This window comes from Quercus robur, chromosome 10 (genome assembly GCF_932294415.1).
Source record: "Quercus robur chromosome 10, dhQueRobu3.1, whole genome shotgun sequence".
In the NCBI taxonomy this organism is placed as follows: domain Eukaryota; kingdom Viridiplantae; phylum Streptophyta; class Magnoliopsida; order Fagales; family Fagaceae; genus Quercus; species Quercus robur.
Window position 1 is genome coordinate 20,244,039 of NC_065543.1, and position 21,983 is coordinate 20,266,021.

The 21,983-nt window shown below is 35.2% G+C and overlaps 2 protein-coding genes across 4 annotated transcripts; both read left to right on the forward strand.

The window, feature by feature from the left end:
* Window positions 1-1,817: 1,817 nt before the first annotated feature.
* LOC126701510 (TOM1-like protein 5) lies at window positions 1,818-16,985 on the forward strand. Of its 3 annotated transcripts, none has more exons than XM_050399649.1 (11): window positions 1,818-2,219; window positions 2,525-2,617; window positions 3,746-3,859; window positions 7,778-7,856; window positions 8,069-8,116; window positions 8,264-8,377; window positions 12,010-12,167; window positions 12,853-12,928; window positions 14,178-14,263; window positions 16,008-16,169; window positions 16,395-16,985. In XM_050399649.1, the coding sequence occupies exons 3-11, from the start codon at window positions 3,759-3,761 to the stop codon at window positions 16,819-16,821; spliced, it is 1,251 nt and encodes a 416-aa protein (XP_050255606.1). In that variant the 5' UTR covers window positions 1,818-2,219; window positions 2,525-2,617; window positions 3,746-3,758; the 3' UTR covers window positions 16,822-16,985. The 3 variants fall into 3 exon arrangements, with proteins under 3 accessions (XP_050255606.1, XP_050255605.1, XP_050255604.1); XM_050399648.1 differs by having other exon boundaries at window positions 1,819-2,219; window positions 3,741-3,859; window positions 8,069-8,167; XM_050399647.1 differs by having other exon boundaries at window positions 1,819-2,219; window positions 8,069-8,167.
* A 1,812-nt stretch (window positions 16,986-18,797) lies between these two features.
* On the forward strand, window positions 18,798-21,710 carry LOC126702953 (anthocyanidin 5,3-O-glucosyltransferase-like). Its single transcript, XM_050401822.1, has 2 exons — window positions 18,798-20,536; window positions 21,433-21,710. The coding sequence occupies exons 1-2, from the start codon at window positions 19,171-19,173 to the stop codon at window positions 21,450-21,452; spliced, it is 1,386 nt and encodes a 461-aa protein (XP_050257779.1). The 5' UTR covers window positions 18,798-19,170; the 3' UTR covers window positions 21,453-21,710.
* The last annotated feature ends 273 nt before the right edge of the window (window positions 21,711-21,983 follow it).

The following is a 21,983-nucleotide window of genomic DNA, read 5'->3' on the forward strand; positions in this document are numbered from 1 at the left end:
TCAACCCCAGGACCCAACTATATTTGACTATTTGAGAACAACATTGATTTGTCATTTGTATTTCTTTTTTTTGCTGAGAACATTGATTTGTATTTCATTCCTATAATTAATAGCAAATCTTAGGGGATCAAGAGCTTCAGACAGGGATTGATAAAAAAAAAAGTAGAAGAAGAAAAAGAAGAAGAAGCTTAAGACAGAGACATCTATTCCCTCACCAAAAAAAAAAAAAAAAAAAAAAAAAAGAAAGAAAGACAGAGACATCTATATATATAAATTAGCCATCAATTCTACAAGTATTGGGCCATTGGCTACCTTAAGAAATTCTAGAAGAATAGGCGTTTTAAATATTTTAATGCTTGTGGGTTCTAGATGGCTCAACCGATAAAGTCTCTGATGGTTGTATAAATCTGGGGTTCAATCTCTGCCTATACCAAAAATTGATTAGTGTCTTGCTTTGATGATAAAGAGATATCATCATAAGCGGACGCCATAGATTTAAACTATATATATATATATATATATATATATATATATATTCTAATGCTTGACACTTGACAGGAAAAAAAAAAATCCTTTTCCTTCGTAAAAACATATCCAAGTAAGCTTAGTGTATCTCTGTTGAAAAATCCAAAATATAAAAATAAAATTTTGAATGTTTAAAAAAGTATAATAATTCACGTCAGTTTTGTAAAAAAAAGAAATGATAGAGATGGTTTTCATGCTTCTTGGACTCTCGACAAAAATTAAGTAATTTATATGCTATCTTGATTTCTTCTATTTCAAAAATATCATTCAAAGTTTCAAACAATTGCCTATCTTCTTGAGCATATAAACGAGCCAGACAGATAAAGAAAATAAAGAAACAAATAAAAAGGGATTAACAATTATCTTGCACTTTCAAATTTGATTGTAGCTGAGATCTGGGACCGAACGGGGGTGTGGGATATCAAAGAATATTCTTCTTATTATTATTTCCATGTTGATCCATAACAACGTTAATTGAATATTAACAAAAATATTAATTAAAATTGGGTTTTAGTTTATTCAATTGGTACAAAAATTTGTTAGTTTGAACCCAATCTCTTCCTATACAAAAAATCAATTGATATTTTAGTATGATAATAAGAACAATTATCACAAAATAGACGTTGAAATTATCTTTAAAAATCAATTAAAAGATATACACAAAATAATTGTTTTTCATACCTTTCAACTAAATAAATCATCTATACTTGATGAACGATGTTCTTTAAAAATACAAAAAATCATTTATAATTGGCTTTGTAATTAATTTAGCTGTAATCTCCCTTCCAACGTATAAAAAAAAAAGAATTGATTAGAAAATCTCCCTTCCATAATGAAAGACTTATTTATTTAATTTTGTTTTAAGAATTTTTAGAAATAAAATATAATTGATAATTGATTCATAACTTGAAAGTGCATACATATTAAGTGAGAATAAAAAATCATCTTGAAGTAATTAATAATTGTTCTAAAAATTCTATACCAATATATATATATATATATATATATATTATTAGTAACATAGTAATATATAAAAAATTAATGCTAGTGATGGATCAAGATGCGAACTAATAAAAATTTACCCATTTAATTAATACAAAAAATATAGTATTATTATTATTATGATTTCGTGTTTTCTCGTGGACCAAAATGGTTATAAAAAGAAAAAAGGAAAAATAGAAAGGACATACGTGTGAAGTGAGAATAGAAAAGATGTGAAGCCATGGGTGAGTGTAGAGGAGCCAAAAATATATAATTGTGCTTTAAAAGGAAAGAAATAAGGTGTTAAATAACTACTAGCTAGCTTTACCTTTTAGACAGACAGACAGACAGAGAGACAGCTCCATTTGCCAAATGCGAATGGCGGTGGTGATGCTTTCTTTCTAATTGCTTCTTCTAATAACCATCCCAACTTTTATATTATTCAGTAAAACAAACAGAAACCCATTTTTTTAGATTCCTATTAGATTGATTCCCTCACCCACCGTCCTCTTCACACAAAACCCATCAACTTATTTATTATACTACCCAAAAAAGATAGAGAGAGAAAAATAAAAAGTTCAAAAAAAGAAAGAAAGATCTTTAATTTATTTATGAGAGTTTGAGTGATTTGGAAATGCTGAGACTCTCTAGGGTTTACCAGCTCTTCTTCACCTTCCTTCTCATTGTCTCTGTCTTCTTCTCTATTTTCTCTGGTATTCTTGTTTTCTTCAATTTTTTTGAATAATTTTTTTGATTTTTGAATGAACCCATTTGCATTATGTACATGTTTCTCTTGAGATCTGAGGCTAGCTTTATTAGTTTCTTCAAAATTTCTTGCTCCACTTTTTATTTATTTAAATTTTATAATCTTTGCTTGCAATTCAGTGTTGTTTCTTTTAAAAAGTTTATCTAATATTAATGATTGTTGTTTTTTGTTTTTGTTTGAAGTACTAGTATTTATAACGAATTGAAGTTCTGTTTTCTAACCTCATAAAGATCTGGTTTTGATTGATTGCAGAGTAGTATGCTATATGCAGTTTTGGATTCGAAGTGGGTTCCAATTATTGAACACTTGTGCTTGATTGGGCTTTCTACCTTTTGTCAGTGAATTGTATGTTTAAATTTTTCCTTTTTTAATCATTTAATGCATTATTATATTATTATTGATACTCGGGTCCTCGAAGTTAGTTACTTTGTTTCATTTCTATGCTGAAATTCAATTGTGGTCATTTGGATGGAAGCATTTGAAGAAAAAGATGGATTTCAGCTTTATTTATTTATTTTGATAATTCGGTAGTTATAACAATGAGGGAGGGGGGATTTGAACCCTGGTTCTCTTCTAGAATGAGAGCAGGCAATGCCTCTAAGCTACAAGGCGGTTGGCAGATTTAAGCTTTATTGATATGTGATTTTGAAGTGATTATGTGTTAGATCATGTTATTACAATTTTGTAACATTACATGTGTTTTTGTTGAAGCAAAGTCCTCAAAGCTCAAATTCATTATTTGCTGTTAAAATTCATATCTAGCAAGTTATACTAGCAATTAGTCTTCAAACCTCTGGTTTTAAGTCCTCAAATCCAACTGGTACCATGCTGATTTTCCTTGGGAGTAAGTGATAGGCTTTAATTTGAAAATCTAGCGAGGTTGTGGCATGAATGCAAATTTGGGTTTGTGAATTTTAGCGTCAGAGAAATATTGTAATGTAATTTGAGTGACAGTGTACCTATCAAAAAAACTTTTTAGTGAGAGTGAAAAGTCATTAACTAAACTAAACTGTCTGCGTGTTCATATTTTTCAAACTGCAAGTATAGGCTAAGCTAATCCTATAAATAAATATAACTTTTCTATGTGCATTTGATTATATTGGTACCCACATCTACATGTGGGGCCATATGATCGTTGTTTTGTGGATAAGACACTCCTGAGAGTTACTGAGCCTTTTGAATAGTCATGTATGATTTTGAAATAACTGTGTGATGTAGAAACCAATGTGGATTTAATTCTCCTTAATATATGACAACAAAACATGGTCTATCAACAATGAGGAACTATTGCATGTGCAGAGGTGTCAGTATTTTTATGTGTGTATACACATCTGAGATGTTATCTCAAAAGACGCTGTTTTGCCCACTTTAAAAATTACATCTGAAATAAATCAATTCCTCTTTTCTTTAATCATAATGTGTTTCCAAATTCTAACCTGAACCCATTTTGTGATATTTTTATTTGAAATCTAGAATTAAGCAAAAGATGGCGGCTGAGCTTGTCAGTTCTGCGACAAGTGAGAAATTGGCTGAAACGGATTGGACGAAAAACATTCAAATTTGTGAATTAGTTGCTCATGATCAAAGGTATGATTCATTGAGTCTTTTAGTTTAATTTAATTGAGTAGAAGATTAGAAACTCCATAAGATTTTAGTTTTGATTGTCTGTCTAAGGTTTTTGATCTATTAATGGGTATTTAAGATATGAGAAATGCTATGCCCACAATATTTTCACAACAAATCTTAAGTGGCAGGTTATTACTGGTGGGTAAATAAGTAATTTCAATGGTGGATTTTAATTAGAACCAGTAAGAACTTACCATTTAGAATTTGTTGTGAAAATGTTGTGGACTTCTCTTAAGATATTGTATAGTTATAGTGGCAGAAAATGTGCTTGCAGAGTAAGTGCTTGTTATAGAATTTCTATTCATACTAAATCATTATTGTATGATTATCTTTGTTTCTACATATTGGCAATTAAGGCAGTAACTGCAAAGATAAAATGGTTCACATCTAAAACAGTTCCTGTTTTGTCATTGCCTTTGGGTTTATCAAACCAATGGATCTAGCCCCAAAATATAAGCAGGTTTGGAGAAGACATTTGTAGCTTATTTACATCAAATGTTTGACTAAGATAAGTTGTTCTCATTCACTGAGTTAAGATGGGAACAGGCTTGTGATTCTGTATATAGGCTTACAACAAATCTAGGTTGTGATACTTTGGTAATTAATGGTGGAAGATGTTTCCATACAGATATTTGAGGTTTTCAAGTGTGATCGATATGATACTTAGCATAAGTAGCATTTCTAACTTAATGGAGTCCAAAACATTGGGTTGGTTAATTTCCTCCTCACCTTGATCTCTCAAAGTTGTGCATTTACAAGTCCACCTGCTTGGGACTTGATGGCTCCATGCATGCAGGGATGCAAGATGGTAGGGCAATGAAGTCTCAATGTTTCTGAAAGTAGTCTGGATAATTTTTATTATTTTTCTTCCCTCCAATTTACTTCTTCCAATTTTCTCCAATATTTGAAGATTGGACCATTTTTGGGTGTTTGGGAGAAGATCTGTGGTGTATGAAGTAAACTGTTGAGGTGGACAGTATCATCAACTTAGAAAAATTTTGAAAGGGACAGGTTTCTATTAAGTGAGCTTCTTGCGTGGTGTTATTTGGACAAGTGTTGTGTGAGGTTGATTATGGAGTTTTGTGAGGCATAAGGTTAAGGAACAACTAGGTTCAGACGAATTAGGCTGCGTTTGTTTCGACTGTAAACGAAATTGGGAAAAAATTTTACACCCTTGAGGTTGTTTGGGTACACATGAAATTATGGTCAAATTGAAAATAAATTTCAGTTGAATGTAAAATAGAGCCCCTAACTCCATAAAACCAATTACATAGTTATTTTACCTTCAACCCATTTCCAGCCTCCCTCACAACTCAGCAACCTGAAGAGAGAGAGAGAGAGAGAGAGAGAGCACCAGAAGATTCGGACTGCAATGCAAGCTCTGTCCGCCGTCCCTCTATCTTCCTCCTCTCGACGTCTCTCTTCCTCTTCTCTTCCTCCCTCTTTCTCTCTCTTTCCCTCTGACCAACCAAGGCCGACTCTTGAACTGCATGTCACTGATCTACAACACGCCACCCACTCACGCTGTCGCCAACTCAACGATATCACTGCCCTCTTTAGATTTATTTTTTAGAGTTTTTTTTTCTTTTTTATTATTGTAAATAATATTTGTTCTTGGGTTTTGGAGGATCGGTGGCTGGGTTTCACAGATCTTATGAGTTGGGGGTGAGTTCTAGCATTGATGGTGACTGATTGGGATGGTGGATCGGTGGCTGGGGTGGGTTTTTTCAGGTTATGTGATGAGTTTGTTGTGGGTTTCAACGTTGGATGGGGTGGGTTTTTTCAGGTTATGTGATGTGTTTGTTGTGGGTTTCAATGGTGGATCGGTGGTGGGTTTGTTGATTATGACTTTTTTAGGTTAATTGGTTATGTGGTGGTTGATGGTGGCTACTAGTGGCTCGGTTTATAGTGGCCAATGGTGGCTGGGTTTATGGTGGTGACTGTGGTGGCTGGGCTAATGGAAATAGGTTTTTACATGCAAAACCAAACACAAAAAATAAATTTTTGGCGTATTTTTCACAACACAGACAAACAATTGAAAATATTTTACACATTGCCAAACGCAGCCTTTGATGCGTGTTTGGGCAGGAATTTGGTGTAGTTATGATGTTATCTAGTGATTGTATCTTGATTCGTGTCAAATAATCAAATGGAAGGGGATTTTTAAAAGGGAATCATTTGGGCTTATTTTGGTTAGGCATGGATCTTGCTCAATTGACTAGTTGACTTATTTGGATTGCTTTTGAGTCTGCTTTACCCTTCCCCTAAGCTGACAAAAAGCAGGAGATATTGATTTGGACAATCCATTGAAAATGATGCTTGCTGGATATTAGATCCTGAGTATTTTGTATGTATCACTGTATAATTATATATTGCATGTTGCATAAAGAAAATGGTCTTTGCAGAAAAAAAGTTATATGGAACTTTATAAATGTTAAGAGTTGTTTGTACACTTATAACTAATAATTATGATAGTCGTAGAAGATGAAAAGCATGTACTACCTTTAGGATAGATAAGCATTGATATGCATAGGGTTGGGGTAGGGGGAGTTTGGAGATGGCCTTAGATCTAAGTGCTTTGCTTGGCTGTAACGAAGCTTGTTTAAGGAAGCACGTCTCAGGTGTGTTTTTCTAGTGCTTTTTTGCAAAAGCACAAAGCATTCTACCAAACAGAAGACAGCTATTAAATTAAATGCATCTCAAGCATTCTTTTTAAAGAATTCTTGGTTCTTGTTGATGGTTATGACTTTGGGAGAATAAGATTTAGCACCCTTTTGTTTATCACTGAAAATTTTGCAACAAATTTTAGTTTGGGATATCTCATACATACGAATATCTGTATGTAGTCTCAAGCAAGTATGCATGCATGTAGACTTATAATATTAAATTAAAGATTTACTAACATGCATACAATTATCTGCACAAACTGGTAATTTCCAATTGCCAGCTTGAGTGTGCCCTTGTGATGTTCAAGCTAGACTTGTTCACGTAGATCGAATTGACCAAGTTTGAGTTTGTCTCAGCTTGCTTGTCTATATTCAAGCTGGATGTAGACAACTTTCAACTTTTGAATACCATAGAGAAATGATCAGCTTACAGTATTCTGGCACTATATATTCAGTAGTGGAAATGATATTAGCATTTTCTAGGGCAATGAAACTTGGCTGGTGGTGCCCCTCTTGGGTATTATATCTTGATGGAGCTCAACCATATCCTTATTTTTGATAGGTAAGAATTCAAATTTATTGATAAAGAAAGAAAACCTCGTGCTCACGATGATGAACACAAAGGATCATAAGAATACCATTAAATCAAATGTTGGAGCTAAGGGAATCTAGAAACACAGAAATAACAGAACAGTGTGTAAAACCCCACACCCTGGACCAATAAAAAAGAGTATGAACAAACAAAGATTTTATGGTTTTGGAGCTGAATCTGTTGACAAGCATGAATGTCACTTGACTTTCCGATGTTGGCATGCTGTCAAGATTTAATTGATTTTTTTAATTAAAGTGAAACCATTCTAATTGATTAATGGCAGCTCTCTTCTGAGTTCTGACCTAATTTCGTCATTCATCTTCTTCTTTTTAACATATTAGCTGTTCATAAATAATGTTTCTCTTAAATTTTCAAGTGGATTTCTCACTAGTGCTGCATGATTCCTAACCCTGCTGTATACTGATGTAATCATGTCTAGATTCACATTGCCCCATCATGGCTTTTTAAACTCTTTGGCTTGAAATTCAAGCCTGTTTTGGTTTTGGCTTGACTCTGGCACAAATTACTTCATCAACAAGTGAAGCTCACTTATAAAATTTCTCATTTGATTTGCTTCCGTCGTCTTTTGCTCAACATGGTTTGTTGGTTCTAAATATGCAGGCAAGCTAAAGATGTTATTAAAGCTATCAAAAAACGACTGGGGAGTAAACAACCAAATACTCAGCTCTATGCTGTTATGGTGAGTTGGATGTTGGTTTTGGAAATGTTTTCTTGGTTTTAACTAATTATCACTCACATTTTATTGATGTTTCCCAAATCCCCCCCCCCCCCCCCCCCCTCCCCCCTTCTTATAACATAAGATATGGTTATCATAACTTGGGTCTATTTCTGTAATGCTCTGTTGTTTTGTGGCTTGCTATTCAACCATGCATTTATCTTTTGATTTTGCAGCTGTTGGAGATGTTGATGAACAATATTGGAGAACATATTCATAAGCAGGTGATTGATACAGGGATTCTCCCTATTCTTGTGAAGATAGTGAAGAAAAAGGTGCTCCCATGTAGACAGTTTTTGACTATTGGGCGATCTTATATATTTGTTACTTGATTATCTTACCTTTCATTCAACCCTTTTTGTTGGCTGCAGTCAGACTTGCCTGTACGAGAACGGATATTTCTTCTTCTAGATGCCACACAGACATCCCTTGGTGGTGCTTCTGGAAAGTTCCCCCAGTATTATGATGCATATTATGACTTGGTGGTAGGTATAGAACTGCAGCATCTGTAATACTTTAGAGTCATAGCATATGGTTGGGTCAAAATCATGGCATGTTTAGACAAAAATGAGAGTGGATCATATAAAGTGTGTTGTATGAAGTTGAAAGTACAGAGAGAATAAATATCTTTGCCTTTTCTTCCTCACAATTACTAGTATGTTTACATTAAGTATCAATCTAATAAAATTTAAATGAATATGAGATAAAAATAAGTTGGGTTTGTGTAAGCTGTGCCTGAGAAAAAGTAAGCTTTAAAAAGCTGCCCCTAAGAAAATAAGCTGGATTGATTTATAAATTAAGCCGTAACAAATGGCTCCTTTTTGATCTTTGTCACTTTTATGAGAATTTCAAGACATTTAATTGATTAGTATAGCATATGGACTTGATAGAGTTTGTTTGATAACATATAAACATTTTGAACATAAATGCATTTTTTCTGTGGATATTTATAACCAATTGATCAAGTACACCAATTGTGTGTTCCAATGATAATGGTAGTGGCCATCATTCTATGTAGTTTTACTGAACTTAGTCTATGGCCCATAAAAAAGGTGATGTAGGGTTTTGGGCAGGGGCTAGCAATATCAATGTCAAATGGTGTTAATGTAGTGATACTAGTGATAGGGTTTCTTACAATTTAAGCTTTTACTTATTTTTTCATTAAAAGATTATTTTAATGAAAATTTATTATGGAATACAACTAAATAATAGCAATCCTTCTTAGTTGTTAATTAAGAAATAGATATTATGGCATCTAAAGAGGGGTTAAGTGGAATGGAACTTGGACAACCTAGTTTTTTTTTTTTTTTTTTTTTTTTTTTTTTTTTTTTTTTTGTGGGTTAATAAGTAATAAGAATATATTAATATCAAATAGAGTCACCCAAGTGTATAGGAAGTATACGACAAGGGACAATACAATCAATCACGAAAATTATGTCAGTCTATCAAATCACTAACCGAACATAGAGATTGACTAGTAAAATAGACATCCAATCTAACATAGTTCTAAAGAAACGTAGTTTTAGCTCAGTCATAGTTCTCTCTATATCTTCAAAGCACCGGTTATTTCTCTCTCCAAAGACACCACATCATGCAATGCAAAGTAGCCATCCATATATAGCCATCTATTGATCCCCCGTTACATTTGCACATATAACATCAATCCAAAATTCAAACATGTCTTCTTCTTTTCTTGATAAGTAAGAAGTTTATTGATATCAAAAAAGGAACAGCCCTAGTACACTAGCCACCCCATCCACAGCCATATTTCACCTTTATCACTTGCCTACAAAGGGCATCTTTCTACATCCCAAATCTCCATAAGAAATTGGAAGAGTACCTTGTTTACAGCGAAGGACATTCAACAATAAGTCAAAATTATGCACCAAACCAATAGGAACCAACTCTAACTTGCCCAAATTTATCTTTAGACCAAAGACCACCTCAAACCAAATAAGGATTATGTGGAGAAACAAAATCTGATCCAAATCAACTTCACAAAAAATTAGAGTGTCATCCGCAAATAGAAGATGAGACACCGCCAAGGATCTTCCCTCTAAATTACCTAAACCAAAGCCTGACATGTGACCATCATGGATAGTTTTATCCAACATTCTTCCAAGAGCTTCCATAACCAAGACAATCAGCAAAGGAGACAATGGGTCACCTTGTCTCAACCCCCTGGAACTCTCAAAATACCCACAAGGAGAGCCATTAATTAGAATAGAGAAGCAAATTGTAGATATACAAAAGAAAATCCACCGCCTCCATTTAGTAGAGAACCCACCCTATTCTAGTAACTGCATAAGAAATCCCCAGTTTACATGATCAAAAGCCTTCTCAACATCTAGTTTGCAAAGTAGCCCTGGCAAACCAGTTTTCAACCTATTGTCAAGGCATTCATTAGCGATAAGTACAAGGTCAAGAATCTGTCTATTCCTCACAAAAGCATTTTGTGAAGCTGAAATTATATCTTCCATGACTGTGCGAAGTCTTGTGGCTAAGACCTTAGCAATGATTCCCCCCCAAAACAAGACTAATGGGACGAAAATCCTTGACTTCAATTGCTGCATTCTTTTTAGGGATGAGAGTGATGAATGTTGCATTCAAACTTTTCTCAAACTTACCTTTATTAGCAAAAAAGTGACGAAACACAGCCATAAGATCAGGTTTGAGAATCCCCCAGCAAGCTTGGAAGAAAGCCATTGGAAACCCATTTGGTCCAGGCGATTTATCACCATTAAAATTCTGTATGACATCAAAAATTTCTGCCTCCTCAAAGGGTCTATCTAGCCAATCTGCATTATCGCCAGATGTCATTGGAAATACCAAAACTTCTGGAAATGGTTGATCAACTTGCTGCTCAGGTATAAATTCATGAAGAATTAGGTAATACAATCAGCAATCATACCTTGATCAGAAGACAAGCTGCCATGAACCATAAGGCTCTCTCCATACCGTTATTTCTTCTATTGGAATTAGCCATTTTGAGAAATAATCTGGTGTTGGTGTCCCCCTCCCTCAAGTGCATCACCCTAGACTTTGGTTTCCATATGCTTTTCCAAGGAAAAGATTGGACACTAGTATGAAGCAAGACTCAATAGAAACCACTAACCTGAAAGCCTCTTTGCTTATCTGGTGCCCAACACATCTTTTTATCCTCCCCACTTCCCCTCACCGAGGCATCATAAATAGTATCCATGAAATTCGACAAGGACTCCAATTCTCAATCTTGCATAGCCCTTATAAAATTGACATCCCAGTGGAGAACCCCATTAGTAAACTTAATAAATCAGCTACACTCACCTCCTTCTCATGGCTAATCGTGAGTAAATCAGGAAAGCATATTGCAAGAGAAGTCTCCCCACCCCACCTTGCTTTTATTGTGTCATCCATTGTTTCAAATCATTTTAATATGAGAGCAATAATCATTTGTGACAATTTTCTCCCCTTGAAATGATATACATGGTTTATGAAGTGTGATTTGGCAATATGTTATCTAATGCTTTAGCTAATCTTTCCCACATTTTCAAGTCATGATAGAGGTCATATCCAGTGAAAAAAGATCCCACTTCTGTGGGATTTGGGAGAGGTGAATCTTGGGTAGCCTTACCCCCAATTTTCAAGACACAATAATATCGCTAATATATACAAAAGTCTAGCTCTTCCTCATTGTATCTATTCATGAGCAGTACTTTCAAGGAGTTTTGAAGGACAAAATTTAGGGGGACAGAAAGCATATGCCTCTTAAGTCATGAGTAAATGATAATTTCACTCTTCTCTTCTTTGTCCACTTAGGAATTTGAAGTTTGTTTGGAGAAGATGATGATCTAAACAGTTATAAAGCTAAAAAATTTCCCTTCAGTTCTCACTCTTTATCAGCTTCTTTGTAATATTAGTTATGTTAACTTTCATGGTTGGAACATCTGCCTCTGTTGTGGATAATATACTATATGAGCTTTATGTATTAAAGCAAAGGCAAGTATCAGTTGGCAATAATCCAGAAATCTTAAGTAAATGGCTCTATCTTTGTTTTGATTCAGAACTCTTAATTATATATTTTGGATATGTTATTTTTTAGGGCTTTTCGTTTTTTTAATCTTTGTGCGTCTTTCAGAATGCAGGAGTACAGTTTCCTCAAAGGCCCCACGCTGTCCAATCAAGTCATCCTATGTCACAAGAAAATAAGAATGATTTACCTAATGGGGAACTAGCCTCCTCTAGAAATGAAGGGGTTGCTCTCCAAGCAGAGCCTCAGATTGTTCCTGAGTCTAGGTGTGTTTTGCTTATTTATTTACTAATTTTTTTTTAGTAAGCAATAAATTTTATTGATAAAGAGGAAGTACCTCATGTACACCAGCCATGTACTAAGATAGCCTAAAACATTACAGAAATGGGAAATTACAATCTAAATGAGAGAGAATAAATGATTTTCTGAATTAATTTATTAATGAACTTTTGGCCTATTTTATGAGCTTCGCACTGTGTGTGATTTCTATCATGTATGACCTTGAGGATGACCAATTCGTAATCCATTTTGAACTATTTGCTACGCCTAAATTATAACCAAAGCTGGTATACAAACTTCTGTTGTAATATTAACTTATGATCCTTTTGTTAGGCCTTGTTTTGGGTAAGTATTCATTCTGTGCTCCCTGCTACTGATGTGTAATGTCCTCATGGTCAAATCTAGACTCTCTTGATTTCGGCCCACCTTTAGATTGGTTTGTTAAATTAATGATGGGTAATGCTTTAATAAATGGTAGGCAGTCATTATGTTGCCAATTCAGGAGTCGTCAATATTGCTATGCGCGTATTTTGCATGGTTTATGATATTCATATATGTTACTCAAAACACAAACCTCTGTCTCTCTCTGTCTCTCTGTCTCTCTGTCTCTCTCTCTATGTTAATATGTTCTGCCTGCAAAATCATACAAATTTCTGTTTCTATTCCATACAGTATAATTCAGAAGGCAAGTAATGCATTAGAGGTTTTAACAGAAGTCCTTGATGCTGTTGATACTCAGCATCCTGAGGTATGATGGTGGACTATGGTCCTTTTTTTGAATTTGAAGGCCTGATAGAAAACTGAGTTGCATTGATATGTTTTATTGCACCAGATAATTTTGCTGTATTGATATCTTTATAACACGTCTTTGATATCTCTCATTATAATGTTTCTCCATTCTTTTTTCTTTGATGATTCAGTAGTTAGGGGAGGGGGGATTTAAACCTGTATGTTAGAAACACCAAGAGGTGCCAATTGAGTTACATGGCTCTTGGCAATGCTTCTACAATTTGAAGTTGTTTAGATCTCATATTTGGTTTTCTTATTTTGGGTGTGAGATTTGTGATGTCTAGCAAGGAATCTTATACCAATTTAATTGAAGCTCCCAGCAACTTGAAAGACAGAAAGTGATTGGTAGTTTTAGCGTTGACGATTGCCCTTTTATTATAATGTTCTCCAATTTGGGTGATGCCGGAGTCAGTAGTTGATCTTATAGCTTGCTGGAAAGGGAATTTTGGTGAGCATACTAGTACAGAAACTTGGAGCTCAATTTCTTTGAGCTTAATGTGGACCATATGGAGAGAACTGAATATATGCACTTTTAAAGGGCAGGAGCTATTGTCAGTGCAGTTGAAATTGTTATTCTTTAAATCCCTGTATGAGTGGATGTCAATGTCTACTTTTTTCATCTGGAACCTGGTGGATTTTCTAGCAGATATGAAAAAATTTAGATAATACTATTGTACCTTTTCTTTCTTTTGTATACTCTGTGTACTAGAGTTGTGCCCCTTTCTGGCTGCTTAATGGAATACTTATTAAAAAATGTTCTGATGCCTTCTACTTGAAGAAGATAATAAGTGTGAGCCTCACAACTTTTTGTGCTAGTAAAAACTCTGGCATCATTTGCTAATTTCTTGGTTTGAATATATTATTATTTTAAAAAGTTTCTGAAACCTTGTGTTGAACTTTTCTTGTTTCATTCAAATTTTTCATGTAGTTTTATTTTTGGGGTTGATTATGTATAAAGGCACTGTTGGTTTTGAGGTCGCTTGCCAAATATGCACATCAGTATGTGTACCTTATATTAAGTTGAGGCAAATGACTATGACATATTTGAATTGTATTTCACTTTGTTTACCTCATATTCAATTGAATCAATAATCAGCATATATTTGAATTGCAGGTTAGTTAGTTTGATCAATGTGTTGTCTTGAAATATATCTATGAAATCATAAATTTTGCATCTCATGTTGACTGTTATGATATTGTTTTTTCAGGTGGCAAAGGATGAATTTACACTTGATCTTGTGGAACAGTGTTCGTTCCAAAAGCAGAGAGTTATGCATCTTGTGATGACTTCTCGGTAAGGCTTTCTGGGTTCATCTTGCCATTAAGTAATCAATAGCCATTTTGCTTATTCCCTGTAGCTATTGTGCACACAGTCCTTTCTGAATTTTATTTTAACCATAAGGTGAGAATCCTTTGATTAAGCTCTTTGACAAAGCAAGAAATCATTATATTCAAAAGTATGTATATGTGCATCTCATGCTAATATTGATATAACCATCATAAAGGTTCTTTTAGCCAAGTTTAGGTCAACTGCTGATGTGGGACAATCCAATCTAACTATGTTGTTCATGGTGGTTACCATGGTTCAGTTTTATAGCAAGTTCCAATGACTGACGTTGATTACCCTGCATACTTTCCTCCTTGACATGGCCATTGTTCTCAAAATAAACTTAGCAGGTGTCCTCAATATAAGCTATGCCTGTGTAAAATATTATGTCAACTAGGAGGTGGTTTTACAGTGTCAACAGACCTAGTCAAATTGAAGTTGCATCAATATATGTCGGTGATGTGGGAAACGTGAAGACAAATTTATTTTAATCCAGTTTTATTTCATTTTATGAGTCAATTGTTCTTTTTTATTGTTCCATTCGATTTAATTTTAGAGTTCTTATTAAATACTTAGGTTATTAGTATTTTATTTAAAATTTTCTAGAGTCAGGTATTTTTGTAAGTCAATAATTAGCCTTTCCTAAATCAATTAGATCTAGGATTAAGTCATAGTAGGTAATCTATATAAGCACACTATTGTACTCTAATGAGACAGTTTACAGTTCGCTTGATTAATGAAATTTCCCAATGGCTTGTTACTGATTCTAGCCAACCCTAGGCATTGATTCCTAGCTTTTGTTTCACTTACTATTAAGACCTCTAAAATTCCTAGCTTTTGATTCCTAGTTTACAGTCTTACATCAGTATGTACTAGGTGCACCTCTAGGTCATGACAGAGGGTATTATATCATGGGCAGAGCTGCCGGGGGGGGGTGGGGGGGGGGGGGTGGTTTGGGAAGATCCCCAAAACCTTTTTTTTAATATTAATCCATTCTCAAAATTTCTTTATAAAAAATATTTTCCAACTCCTGATCTGGTCAAGAAATAAAAATTCTCCTATAAAATGTCATGGTATCACTGTTATTGCAAAATCCTCTAACCTATGTGCCCAATAATTTTTTGGCTGTTTTTAATCCTTCTACAATGCTATAATGCATTAATATTTCAAGGGTTTTTCTAATAAACCCTCATTTTGATAGTTGGAAATGGTTACTAAGTCTCAACAACACTGGACACAAAAAATAAATTGATGCCAAGCATGAAGATATAAATTATAACTTACATTTACATTTTATTTTCTATATCAATCAATTTTTTTTATTTAATTAATTAAGTATTTTTATTTACATTTTATTTGGCTTCAGAGATTTTAATAGGGAAATTGTAATAAAATAATATTGTATGGAATTAAAGTGAGAGTATTGTGTGTGTGTGTGTGTGTTGAATTCCATATTGAGTGTATACTAGGTCAATCTTGCATATATGTCCAACTATTAGCTTCATTTATCACTAGTCCTTTTGGAGTAAAGCATAGATATGACTAGCAAATCCTAGGGACATGAAAATATATGCTCACCAGACGACATACTAATGTGTTTAATGCATCATATACATGCAGATTTGTATATAAATATCATGTGCTTTCATACATGTGTTTTACATGTACTTATCTCTTGTAGTTTTAGTTGACTCCCATCTTATTTACCTAGGGATGAGAAGGTGGTTTCTCGAGCAATTGAATTAAATGACCAACTCCAGAAAGTTCTTGCAAGGCATGATGCCCTCATTTCAGATCGGTCTACATCAACTGCGAATCACATCAGTCATGAAGAAACAGAGGACGAAGAGGAGGCTGAACAGCTTTTCCGAAGGTATGTCCGCCTACATTGTGCTTAGGCTTTTTTTTTTTTTAGTACCTGTCCTGGCTTTTATGGGCTTCTGAATTCTGATATCAATTATCAAAATCCGTGTATTGTTTTTGCTCTAACCTGGCATTTTTCCTTTGATTTGTGGGAGGGACAGTGCTGGAATTTTTAAAGAAAAGTCCTCAAATTTCCTGATTTGAACTCTTCTTTCTTGATTGCAAAACTTGACAGATTACGAAAAGGAAAAGCTTGTGTAAGACCTGAAGATGAAGAGCAGTCTGAAGACCGCCCCCACTTGGGCTTGCTTGGAACATCCATTCCAGCAGAAAGGCTAAACCGTCCACTTATACGACCAGTGAATTTGGATTCATCATGCGAAGGAAATGCATATCCTCCGCGTGTAGCAGTTTCACCGTCACCAAGACACATTGAGAGGGAGCCTCCACCTATTGCCATTCCACCCCCACCAAAACAGACCGAGAGGGATCTTCCACATGTTGCGATTCCTCCTCCACCTGCAAAACACACGGAGAGGGAGAGATTCTTTCAGGAAAACAAGGTGGATGGTTCTGGTTTGGCTGGCCATGTGAGAGGTCTCTCGTTACACAGTCGCAACACCAGTAGCTCCCGCAGTGGAAGCACAGACTTTAGCGAGTGATTACACACTAGAGGACCTTTCTTCTATTTGTTATTCTCTGAGTTTTGTATTTCTAGTTTATTTATTATGATTTCTGATTTGCTAGAGGTGGTGGTGGGTGTTGTAGAGAGATGAAGGATAAAAGTACTGAAATTTTCATGATACAATTAACATAGAGTTTTTTTTTTTTAAATGATCTCGTGCTTTTACCTCGAGTGTGCAACTTTAAACAAATTAGGCAAGGTGGTGGAGGCTTCTGTAAAGAAGGTTGTTGATGGATCTTTTTTGACATCGTTTGAGAACTTTTAGTTGGTTGAAGATGCTTTCTTACACAAACCAGAAAGCAAAATGCTAAAAGCGAAATTATCTTGTAGGCATTAACATGCTACCTGTTCAGTTGTGAGGGCAATAGGAGAAAGTAAAACGTTTAGCATGGTATCATTTGGGCGAAAATGGGTAACTAACCCTAATTTTCCAACTATGTAGTTAGTAGGTCCGGTTCTGAAAGTAATTAATTTAATAACATCTCAAGTCTCAAAGACTCGATTTTGGGCTTGTAAATCGAGTCTTTGAGGCTCGGTTTTCACGATCTGAGTTGGCAAAATTTCCACTTGGAGTACACGTGGAACTCGAGTCTTTGAGACTCGAGTTCCACTTAGATGCCACGTGGACATGGATGCCACGTAGATGCCCTTAAAACTCGAGTCTCTAAGACTCGGTTTACTAAAAGTGAAACCAAGTCTCAGAAACTCAATTTTTAAATGTTGTCAGAAACTCTATGTGAGCTACTCTATGTGAGCTGGTCATATCTGTTTCCCATCAGGTTTGGTCATGTCCCATCTTGTTTTGTCTAGTCCAGTCTCTTGGGATTCAGAGAATATTTGACTGATTCCTCTCTCAACAACTCTCACAGAACCTCTCTCAACTCTCACAGAACGTCTCTCAACTCTCATACACATTCAGCAGCAAAACATTGCTCCTCTCTTAACTCTCATACAAGCCCAACATTCATTGTAGTCTTCCTCTCTCACTCCCCCTCTCTCTCATACAATCTCAACAGTACATTTGTACATCCTCATGTCAGGTAAGGGTCTCCTCACTTTCTAGTTGGTTGTTTAGTGTATATAACTGCTTTAGAAAGTGTTGCTTGCATTGAATTTGTCATGACATTTCCTGATAAAATATTTGTTTGTATTAAATATTTATATTGATAAAATATTTGTTTGTATTAAATATTTATATTTGTTTCCTGATAAAATATATATATATATTTATATTTATATATTTATAGTTAAGAGAGGAGCTTGCAATGGGTTCAAAATTCAAAAGCTATAAGGTTGAAATCTTTTGGTTGGGTTGCGTAATGACTAGACTAGAACAAGCTAAACAAAAAGCAACTGTTACTAGTCAGTAAATGCTAAATACTAATGCACGCAAGTTGTTACATACAATCGTGCTTGCACACTTTTTGCACTGAAAAATCTGGTTGTTACATACAGTGGAACACATTTTTTACACCGAAATTATGACTTCAAGTTCAAGTTACTATTTTAGTTCAAAAAGTATTTGATGTCAAATCACGATGTGTAACAATTGGATGTGAAATAAACATTGCTAAACATTTTCCTATAAATATACTTCTATAAATGTTATGAATATTGTATGCACACCCGGCTTATTTCATACAATTTTGGGATTATTGCTAATTAGTGTGTATATATATTAATAATAAAATTATTATTATTATTATTTAGTTAAGTAATGATATTGACTAATGAATTTAATATAGAGGTTTAATAAAATTCCTAATCAACTTATCAGATTATTACTTTTCTTTTTCTTTTTTTGCTGAGAATTGGGCAATGTAAAATAGGAAGGTTACATGAAATTTCCAACCCCCCATGATGGAGAAAATATTCCATGCTGGGTCCATCGCACGTGAGAGGGTGATACATGCATGTGATGTAATACCAGTTTTTCAATTTCGAGTTCCTAACTCCAACTTTTTATACTACTCTTATCTCACCTTTATTACTTGCTTGGATTGTGTGGTCTACAGAGCATCTCAGCAGGGTTCTAGTCGAGTCTTTGCAAGGACATGGTTTTTGCAGCTAAAATAAGTAATCTCATACTCAACCTTTTCAAATAACCCAACATCGATCCCTATCTTCTCCACTCACCTAGCATAGCAAATAGCAATTTCCTCATGATGAAGCACGTCTAGGAAGAAGCATCCATAAATCTCATCACCATAAGCTTTTCTTCCATTTTTTCTTCTCATCTTCTTCTTCCTTTTTTTTGCCCTCTAGGAATTGCTAACCCTCTCTTGCACAGAAGAAGAAAGGAAAAAATAAAATCAAATAAAATAAAATGAAAGAAACCATAGTGTTGCATCCAGTTCCTGGCTTCCACCACATGGTCTCCTTAGTAGAACTAGGAAAGCTAATCCTACAACATCATCCCCACTTCTCCATAACAATCTTAGTTCCAACCATGCCTTTAGATACATCCACCACCACTTCCTCATACATCAACCATATCTCCAAAACCAATCTTCCAATCACTTTCTTCTCCCTTCCATCAATCCCACCCCACCAAGAAACCCAATACCAGGTAGCCATGATTTTGGAGTACATGCGCCTCAACGCCTCATTCGTTGTTGATGCACTACAAACCATGTGTCTCTCCTCCTCCATCCTTGCTCTTATAACCTCTTCTGTCTACATCTATGATGGCCTTGATAACCTCCACATCCCAACTTACTACTACTTCACCTCTTGTGCCTCTACTCTCGCAATCCTTCTCCACTTGCCAACACTACACAACCAAACCACCAAAAGTTTCAAGGAACTCAACGACACTATCTTGCACGTTCCTGGAATACCACCCATCAAAGCCTCTTACATGCCTCAACCTTTGCTTGACCGGGATGGCCCTGCTTATCATTACTTCTTTAACTATGCCTCTTGTATGTCCAAATCAAAAGGGGTCATAGTAAACACATTTGACATACTTGAGCCACAAGCAATCAATGCCATAGCAAGTGGTGCATGTATTTCAAATGGTGCAACACCGCCTATTTACTCCATTGGGCCATTGATCACAGATGCTAAAGATCAATCCGGCAATTCAACATCAGAAGCTTTGGCGTGGTTAGATGCACAGCCGAGCAGAAGCGTTGTGTTCTTGTGCTTTGGTAGTAAAGGTACTTTTTCTGAAGCACAACATGAAAAGATTGCACATGGGCTGGAGAGGAGCAACCAGAGGTTCTTGTGGGTGGTAAAGAGTCCTAAGGGTTCTACTAGTGATCAACCACAGTTAGAGATCCTATTGCCAGAAGGGTTTTTGGAAAGGACAAAAGGAAGGGGTTTGGTTGTTAAGTGTTGGGCTCCCCAGAATGCTATTCTGAGACATGAATCGGTAGGTGGGTTTGTGACACACTGTGGGTGGAACTCGCTGCTAGAAGCAGTGAGCTATGGTGTGCCAATCGTGACATGGCCTTTGTACGCTGAACAGCACTTGAATAATGTAGCTTTGGTGGAGGAAATGAAGCTGGCAATACCCATTGACACATCAACATCAATGGTATCTTGTAAGGAAGGAGAGGAAGAAGGGTTGGTGAGTGCAGAGGAGGTGGAAAAGAAGGTGAGACAGTTGATGGAATTTGAGGAAGGGAAAGTTCTGAGACAGCGAAGTCTAGAGATGAGAGCAATGGCTATGGCGGCTTGGACTAGTGGTGGGTCATCCTTCACTGCCTTCACCACTTTGGTGGCTTCTTGGAAGCAAGGATGATAGTGAACTTTACCTACTTATATCTCATGTTTGATTGTGAGGACTTGTTTGTTGACTTTGGTTGTATCATGTTCATGTATCAGGATGTAATGTAATTTGTCGAGTGTCTGTCAAGTTAGTAAAAGACATAGCACGCCACCGCATTCAACTAGGAGAAGAAAGAACACCACTTCTTTTTTCTTTTTTCCTTCTTTTTTTTTTTTTTTTTTTTTTTTTTTTTTTTTTTTTTTTTTGAAGTTTCTTATTTTTAGATAACCAGATAAAGTCGGGCGCGATGCTGGTCCTTGCATTTGAAAATAATTTTTATTTTTTTAAGACTCATCTATATATAAAATAATAGGTGAAGCAGAGAGAGTGTGAAATTGAATTCCAAATTAGAGTTCCAATTTTGTGCCATGTGTCTAGAATCTGAAATTGAAGTTGAATTTTGCATCATGTGACTAAATGTATGTGGGCTCATTCTCATTAAAACCACTTCTATGTATCGGGTCAAAGTGAGTTATTGTGCTAATTAAGTTTTTTCTTGATTTTGTAGTCAAATGCGAAAACCAAAGAGATTAATATCGGTGATAAGAACTTGGTTCGGGTACATTGCATAATTTCCAAAAAAATAGCAAAGCCAGAGTTTGCATCTTTGTTATAAATTGCTTACAAAGTTTGCATCTTTACATTTGCACTGAGTTTCGGATTAAAGTGCTTTCTTCTTGGTTCTGATATTGAGTTTTGTTTACTATTCACTTACAAAGTTTGCATCTTTACATTTGTTATAAATTGCTAATATGTGATTAGATGCACATTATGCCTAAAATTCACTATCCTTATATTTGGCTTTTTGTTTAGGTTTGGCACCTATAAAATGAAGAAAGCACTGCTGTGGACCGATGGATGATACTTTTTGCAGGCTGCAAAGGAACTTAGTGATCAATGGAATGTCACGCGAATTGGAGAGGACCCGGCTTTAGATGTCTGGATGGCAGATGTGAGTCACTATGTTTTTAAAATGTTCAATGAAGGTAAAGGTTATGAACAATGTAAATTTTCCAGAGAGAGATTTATTATTCTATATTTACGCAAGTTTAGTCGCCTTCTTGGAGTGGATCACTCCACCCTGTCTTTTTACTAGAATTTTTTATTCAGATTGTTACAATTTAGTTTGAAATTTTATTTGAATTTTCCTATTGTTGTTACTATCATATATTATCATTCCAATTGTTCAATTAGAATCTGAAATTGGAGTCCAATTTTACTATACACGTGTACAATCTAATTATTTTTAATTTTGCTGTCATGTGCAGAAGCCAATGAGATGAAATTAATAACACAGTAAACACTCATGCTTTGGGAATCGGTAGTACCAATCTAAATCCATTGGACCTGCTTCGTGATAATAC

Excerpts from the sequence above, each read along its gene's own strand:
- LOC126701510 (XM_050399648.1), top strand. The coding sequence starts at position 3,759 with ATGGCGGCTGAGCTTGTCAGTTCTGCGACAAGTGAGAAATTGGCTGAA. Across the intron at positions 3,860-7,777 it reads TTAGTTGCTCATGATCAAAG|GCAAGCTAAAGATGTTATTA; the intron begins GTATGATTCATT and ends CTAAATATGCAG. Across the intron at positions 14,264-16,007 it reads CATCTTGTGATGACTTCTCG|GGATGAGAAGGTGGTTTCTC; the intron begins GTAAGGCTTTCT and ends TTATTTACCTAG.
- LOC126702953 (XM_050401822.1), top strand. The coding sequence starts at position 19,171 with ATGAAAGAAACCATAGTGTTGCATCCAGTTCCTGGCTTCCACCACATG. Across the intron at positions 20,537-21,432 it reads TATGGCGGCTTGGACTAGTG|GTTTGGCACCTATAAAATGA; the intron begins GTGGGTCATCCT and ends CTTTTTGTTTAG.